Source organism: Myotis davidii, unplaced genomic scaffold (genome assembly GCF_000327345.1).
Source record: "Myotis davidii unplaced genomic scaffold, ASM32734v1 scaffold38, whole genome shotgun sequence".
In the NCBI taxonomy this organism is placed as follows: domain Eukaryota; kingdom Metazoa; phylum Chordata; class Mammalia; order Chiroptera; family Vespertilionidae; genus Myotis; species Myotis davidii.
Window position 1 is genome coordinate 7,618,793 of NW_006291383.1, and position 7,467 is coordinate 7,626,259.

At 56.5% G+C, this 7,467-nt stretch overlaps 1 protein-coding gene across 1 annotated transcript in view; it reads left to right on the forward strand.

Annotated features, from left to right (window-relative positions):
- The window catches only part of NECAB3 (N-terminal EF-hand calcium binding protein 3), a 15,144-nt gene extending 10,172 nt beyond the window's left edge, over nucleotides 1–4,972 (forward strand). The window contains exons 6-13 of the mRNA XM_006764594.2: nucleotides 2,159–2,301; nucleotides 2,580–2,698; nucleotides 2,843–2,922; nucleotides 3,025–3,078; nucleotides 3,577–3,689; nucleotides 3,839–3,916; nucleotides 4,598–4,689; nucleotides 4,784–4,972. Coding sequence (XP_006764657.1) covers nucleotides 2,159–2,301; nucleotides 2,580–2,698; nucleotides 2,843–2,922; nucleotides 3,025–3,078; nucleotides 3,577–3,689; nucleotides 3,839–3,916; nucleotides 4,598–4,689; nucleotides 4,784–4,812 — 708 coding nt within the window. The 3' untranslated portion in view covers nucleotides 4,813–4,972. The remainder of the gene's footprint in view (nucleotides 1–2,158; nucleotides 2,302–2,579; nucleotides 2,699–2,842; nucleotides 2,923–3,024; nucleotides 3,079–3,576; nucleotides 3,690–3,838; nucleotides 3,917–4,597; nucleotides 4,690–4,783) is intronic.
- Nucleotides 4,973–7,467: the final 2,495 nt, after the last annotated feature.

Sequence of the window (7,467 nt, forward strand, 5' to 3'; positions counted from 1 at the left end):
TCGGCTTGCTGCTGCCGCTTGTCCGCGGAGAAAAGCAGCAGGATCTTGGCCTGGGGAAGGGGCGGCGGGGAGGGAAATGAGTGCCCCGCCCTCTTCCTGGGACCCTTACCAGCCCTGGGCCTGTCTACCAAGACCATGCCCTCTACGTTTCCGGGACCCCGCCGTCCTTCCATGCCCCGGAGGGGGATCCCCACTCTCGGAAACCCTTACCCACCCAGGTTGACCTGAGACCTCGCTCTGTCCACCGTTCTGGGGTCCCTGGCTGCCCACTTGAGGGGAAAAGTAGCATGTTTTGAGGCGAGGAGTTGGAAAGGGGGCGTAAGGAAACTTGGTGCTCATCTCCCAGCGATGCCAATCATGCTGGGACCGCCGCCCATGCATCCATCCAGGTTGTGAGAATCCCCTTCTGACTCCCGAGTCTCATCCATCTCCTGGAATCCCTACCCTCTCTGCTGGGCTTTTGGGACCCCGTACATACCCACGTGCGTTTCTGGGACCCTCATCCTCAGGAGGGATTCTCTAATCTCATAGCCCATGGTCCTAGGACTTTGGACCACGAGGCCTAGGCTCCCAGCATCCCCGCCTGCCCCCTCCCACCCTCCACTTACGCCTGGCTTCTGCCTGAAGTGGCTGAAGAACTGCTGTTTCCCCAAGGCCTTGTCCATATCGGGTGGCCTCTCCTTGCCAACCTGCTTGGACACTTTGGTCCTTTTGTGGGAACTGTTGTTGCCCATGGCAGGACTGGTTAACACTGGGGTCCACGGCCCATGCTGCTCTGCCCAGCCCTCTGGCCAGGGGACCCTGCCCTAGCATTGTCCCTGTGAGGCCACTTTGTGACCTCATTGGTTGACCTCACCAGCTCCAGCCTCTGAGCATCTCAGAACCCACAGGTGAATCTTGGCTCCATTCACTCTGTGATTTCTGGCTTTTGTTTCTCAACTGTAAAAGGGCTAATGATCATAAATGAGGCGCTGTTTCATTATTGGTCCAATAATGAAGGTGCTTAGTGACGAGTACAGAGGGATTTCTGCGGCCTAAGTTTGAATTCTGGCTCTGTTCCTAACTAGATCTTGGCCAAGGTAACCAACTGTTCTAGACTCCAGTCTTCTTATCTGCAAATGGGGTCAGTCCTGGTCTCTAATTGCTATGAGGGTTAAATGAAATTCTGCTTGGAACAGGGCCTGGCACAGAGTAGATGCTTGTGTCAGCTGGTTTCTTTGGTTGCAAGCAACAGAAACTGACCAGTCATTTTAAGTGCCCCAAATGGAATTTATTGGAAGGATTTTAGAGAGCTCAGAGCATGGCCAGAAAGTCTAGGGTAGGACAGAAGTCTAGAGAGAGAGAGATCAGAAACCACTGGCCTGTTTGAGAATGAGAGCACCCATCCTCCCCTCAGTCCTTGCTTCCTCTCTGCTTAAGTCTCCGCATAAGCCTGGTCCAGCAGGGTCCCTGATGGCTGAGCTGAGGCAGGTTATGGGCAGGAGGCAAAGCCCCTGATGGATGGTGCCTCTGGGGCCCCTCGAAGAGGGAGAGCAGGCACCTGGACCATGGTTCCTGAGGGCCTGGCAAATGGTCTGCCTCTCTGCCCTTTTTAGGAGGGGCAAAAGGAGGCTGGTTATATAGGTTGGGCTCAGTGCTGTGGTGTGTGTTATGACAGTAACTTGGCTGTCTCGTGTCTGCAGCTCCTAGTAAAAGGTACTCAGTAAATGTTACATGGGTGAGTGAATGAATGCATGCATGCATATATAGACTGTGACTTTGTGGCCAACTGGTGAGTATGGGGCCATATCACACCATCGTTTTGCTTTGCGTCAAAATAGGTCTTTGGGTATCCTATGACCTGCCCTATCCGCAACCCCCACCCCAGCCTAACTGTGCAGGGGCCTCACTGGCTGAAGGTGGTAGCCCCAATGTGGAAGGGGCCTTGGGCCCGGGCAATGGCAGATAACTCCTTCTAAGTTGGCCTCATACTTCCCCGGGAGGGAGGACAGGCCCTGCTCCTAGTCCCTGTGCCCTCCTGCTTATGCCCGGTCTGCAGGCCCTCTTTATGCTGCCACTGTCGCTCTGATGGGGAGTGGGGAGGAACAAGGGATGGCTCCTCATTCAGAAATATATGCTTGGAGTCCAGAGGTGCTGACTATGTCCCCTCTGCCCCCAGGAGTATGAGCGGGCCTCCAAGGTGGACCAGTTTGTGACACGCTTCCTACTGCGGGAGACGGTGAGCCAGCTTCAAGCCCTGCAGAGCTCGCTGGAGGGCGCGTCAGATACCCTGGAGGCCCAGGCCCAGGCCCGTGGGCCATGGTATGTGAGGAGCCCTGCCGACCTGTGGGTCCAGTTCATGAAGACCCATCATCTCCACATTTCAAGTCCCTCAGCTTTTATTGCATTGAGTAGCTTCAGCTGACTACTTGTTCTGGGGCAGGGAGCCCAAAAGGTGTGAGAGGCTGGCTGGCTGTGAAGCTGGGGCCTCCATGGCCCCAGATGTCTGTCTTGCCCCACCCAAGCCTGGTCCTTTTTGGGGGCCCCAGTCCTTGGCCCTGAGGGTCTGGCGGCAGTGTCCTGAGCCTCCACTCCCTTAGGTCAGATGAAGAGAGAGTGGAGGTGCAGAGCAGGCCCCGTGGCAGCCGGCGGGCAGGGCGCAGGGCCTTGTGGAGCGTCAGCCGGTCACCCGTCCGGTCTCCTGGCTCCTCAGACGCAGGTGTGCTGTGCTGTGCTGCGGTGGATGGGGTGGGAGGGCTGGCTGAGGAGGTCAGGGCCGTGCCCCCGATGCCTGCTCCTCCACTGCCCCTCAGTTTATCCTGAGAGACTGCCCAGCCTGAACTCCCCACGGGCCCCACTCCAGGGCAGAGTTCAGAGGCTGAGAGGCAGTGGCGGCTCCAGGTTAACCGTCTCCAGGAGCTCATCGACCAGCTGGAGTGCAAGGTGAGCGGCTGCGTGGCCAGTGCTCCGCGGGGGTGGACCTTCCTGGAATCTGCCCAAGACAGGCACATGCTGGGTGCCTGACTCACACTCCGCCCCTCACAGGCCCCCCTCCTGGAACCCCTACATGAAGAGGAGCTTAACAAGGGACCCAACTCGGTGAGTCTGGGAAAGGGAGAGGCAGCTGGGCATCATGAAGTGAGGGCGCTCACAGAGCCAGCTACCCACCTGGCCTCTGCCCTGCACACATCTCCGATTTCCCAGCTTCGGCCCACCCCTCATCCCCAGGCCTGGCAGGTAGGTGCTGGGTTCTGGTCCTTGCTCTGTGACTCCACAGAAACACTACCCCTCTCTGGGCATCAGTTTCCCTTATCTGCCTTTCTGAGTCTGGGGCAGTGTGGACGGAGGTTGGACGGGGCAGTAAGAAGTGGTGGCATACTGCAGGAGAGATAATGACTGGTTCAAGGCAGCATCCTTGGTGATGGGGAGAAGAGAATGGAGTCAGGGATGTTGGGGCCAGGTTGGGGCAGGAGCCCGACCTCAGGGTAGGCCAGGTCTGATGCAAGTCGTGCAGGGTGGGGTCCTCCTGGCGGCCACAGCCAGTTTGTCACCTGTGACCTGCCCTACCCGAGCTGACTGGGCCACCTCTCTTGCCAGCATATCCTCGTGTCCCAGAGGCAGGTTCAAGTGGCAGAAGGAGCCCTGCAGGACTTCTACCGTGCCCTGCGCTGCTACGTGGACTTCACAGGGGCCCAGAGCCATTGCCTGCAGTGAGTTCCTAGCCTCCGGGTGGGCCGGCCAAGGTTGGGGAATGAGCAGGGAGGAACACAGGGGCTGAGGTTCCCATTAGAGATCCCTGCCTGGTGGGCAGCAATGGTTGCAGCCCAGGCCTGGCCTGGTCATCTCTTTGGCTCTACAGTGTGTCTGCTCAGAAGATGCTAGACAATGCCTCCTTCACCCTGTACGAGTTCTGGCGGGATGAGGCCTCCTGGAGAAGGTATGAATGCGGTCTAATAACTAATGTTTATGGAGTATGGGCCCTGGAGTGAGTCAGGCCTGGGTTCAAATCCTCCTCCTCTCTTCACTGGCTGTGTGACCAGAAGAATTACTTAACCCCTCTGCACCCTAGTGGCCTCCTTTCCAAAATGGGAGTGATAACAGTTCCATCTTCATTTGAGCTGAATGAGATGATATGTAAAGAACGGAACACAACCAGGTACATAGAAGATGCTCAATGAATATACACCGTCACCATTGTGTCACATCCTATGTCAAGCACTTGTGTGTTACTTCATGTAATCCTCACAGAATCTAGCACATTAGACCAGGTCCTCAAACTTTTTAAACAGGGGGTCAGTTCACTGTTCCTCAGACCGTTGGAGGGCCGGACTATAATTTAAAAAAAAACTATGAACAAATTCCTATGCACACTGCACATATCTTATTTTGAAGTAAAAAAAACAAAACAGGAACAAATACAATATTTGTATTTGCATGTGGCCCGCGGGCCGTAGTTTGAGGACCCCTGCAGTAGACACTATTGTCCCATTTCACAGAAGAGAAAGCTAAGGCTCAGTGATAGTATGAGGAAGGACTGGGACCTGAATCCAGGCAGCAGGACTGGGGTGGGACTGATCTTTGGGGAACTTGCTCAAGTCCACTCCATGGCCCTCCCCAGGCACCAGCAGTCGTCCTGCAGTAAGGCCTTCCAGCGCATCCTCATCGACCACCTGCGGGCTCCGGAAACCCTCACCACTGTGTTCTTCCCAGGTGTGCTGAAGCCCCAACCCTCTCTGTAGCCTGGGGGCCTGAGGAGGGGCAGTGTACCCCTTGTGGCCTCTGACCCCCAACCTCTGACCCCCAGCCTCCTGGTGGATTATGAATAATAACTGATCCTGACCTGCATTAGTCAAGGACCCTGTGGCTCTGCCTGCCTCCTGGAGCTTCTGGACGGTCAGTTCAGCACCAAAACCAAGGATACTGCTGACCCTAGACCTGGGGTCTGGCTCTCAGAGGCCTCCAAGACCCACTGGTGGAGAGTCCTCAGTCCAGGGATCAGGGACTGGTCTGCTTGCTTTCTATTTTTTTCTTTATCAGTGTATTTTACTGTGGGTAGCTTTGGTCTCTCAGGCACTCTGGCTTCTACCTGACTCAGAAGGCCTGGATTCTGGTTCTCTCTGCCTCTGCCTGTTGTATGACCCAGGGCAGATCCCTTCCCTCTCCGCGTGAGCCTTGGACTGTCTGGCTGCCCTGTGGGTGCCTGCTTTCCTCCTGCTATCTTGGGGCCATGTTCTGCTCTTCCTCAACCAGCAACAGAACCAGGGCTGATGCTCAGGGACCCCCCTCCCCACCCCAAACCGTTGACCCCTGAGGCTGAGCTGGGTCTTCTGCACTGTGGGGGAAGGACCGGGACATCCCCACCGCCCTCCTGGGCTGCGAGCTGCTGACTCTTCACCCTCCACTGCACCAGAGACACCTGGAAGATCCTGGGTTGGTTTGCATGTCATTTGCATATAATTTGCATGTCCATGCCCACCCATACTCAGGACACTATGGGAAGCCCCAAGGTGACCTTGCCCAGTAGCAATAATTTGGGTCTAGAGTCACCTGCTGTCCCCAGATACCTCTGAACCTGAACCCCAGCCCACCACCCCAGCAGAGAGACAATAAAGGCAGTGGTCACTTCTGGTGTCGCCTCCTGTCTCCCTTGGCAAGAAAGCTGGACTGTGGGGCTGGTTTGCATCTCTGACCGTAGGCTCAGGGCAGGAAGCCTTTCTTCAGAAATCAGCCCGTTCCCATCGCAAGCTCCCCTGCCTCAGACGGTGGCCAGTTCATCACCGCTGACCCAGGTCTCCTCAACTCAGGGCCCACTCATGCCCCCAAGCCTGGTTCTGGGAGTGAATATGGTCTGTGCTTTCAACCCCCGCCCACAGTTGGCTGGGGGCTCTAGCTTCACGCCCCCACTTTGCCAAAGGGTGTGCAATGGAGCTGGGGACTGAGCACAGAGTCTCTCAGGGTCCCAGGTAGCATAGTTGGGTTCTGTGAAGCCTGTCCCCAGACAGAACCTCCCCCACTTCCCTCTTCCAGGCCACCCCTGCCACCTGACGTAGAGCAGTTCCAGGGAAGTAAAGGCCGAGTTGGTCTATCCAGCCTCTGGGGGAACCTTCCTTCTAGCCATCTGGGGGGAGGGGTGCGGGTATGGGGGTGGTGACGGACACGAGGACTCTAAAGGGTGGTATGTGGCACCACAAGAACAGGATGGCCTCCGACCTTGTCTGGGGCGTTGGGTGAGGAGTTGTCAGGCTTTGAGGGGAAGGAGAACTTGCCTCCTTGAACTGAAAGCAGCCAGCTGTGGGCTGCAGCTGGGGAGGGGGAAATGGGCGAAACCAAGGCGGGGAGGTGGCAGGGCCTTGGAAGTGCTTCATCCTAGGAACCCGTGGTAGCCTTGAAGCCAGGTGTGACTGGCCAGGGGCTGAGTGACTGGCCAGGGACTGAGTTTCATCAATGTTTTGAATGCCCCAGTGGTGCCAGGTCCTTGCTGGGCACAGGGGCATGGCCAGGAATACAGCTCAGACGGTGGCAGCTCAGGGTAGATGACCTAGGCTGGGACTCCAGGTAGGGTTTTCCCTGAGGTTTCTCCCCAGTGACCCCTGCAGGGGTTGAGACTCCTTGGCCAGCACTGTGCCAGGCTGCTCTCCTGCCACCCAACCTCCCAGACTCCTGAGTGTTCCTAGAAACCGCTGCCAGCACCTGCGCCCACGGCTTGGGGGGGCTTGTTGGAGAAGAAGCTCACTTAGGGTAAATGTGCTTTCTGTTCTGATTGTAATTTTTCCGCTCCTTCCACAAAAAAGCAACAGCAAATCCTCAAAACAAAACAAACTTCCCATTGCCGTCTTAGAACAAAGATACTGAACTCCTCAAGCTGACACCTCTCAAGAGTCTCTGGATTTTGCACCCTTGCCTGCCTCTCTGTAGTGGAGTTGTAAAAGTTAACACCTAAAAAAAGGGGGGGCTGTGCCCTCCCTCCCTTGCTGAAGGCTTGGAGGTGCTGGGAGGGTCAGGGGTGGCCTCTTGAAGATGGTGATGTTTGCTGTGAGCTGGGAGAGATTAGCAGGGGTCTCCAGACAGATGTTCAGGCAGACAGACAGGCAGTGGAATACGGCAAAGGGAGCAGAAGGTGGGTCTTGGAGGATAAGGGGTTGGAGGCAAGCCAGGGGGGCCAGACCAGAGGGGGTGAGCCAGGAGGGTGCCAGATGGAAGTTTCTGGGTGGGTGGGTTGGGGGCTGGACTGCTTTACACTCGCAAGCCCCCATCTCCATCTTGCCATCCCCCACCCCCAAGTCTTGGCCACCATCATCTGTGGCCTGGAAGACTATGCCAACCTCTTCATTGGGCTTCTTGTCCCCACTCCACTCTTAACAGTCCATTCCCCATAGTGGAACAGCAGAAGGGGCTTTCAAAGCATTGCCATGGTGACCACACCCCTTGACTAAGACCCTTCAGTGGCCCCCTACTGCCTTCAGTATCAAGGTCAAGTTTGATTTCTGG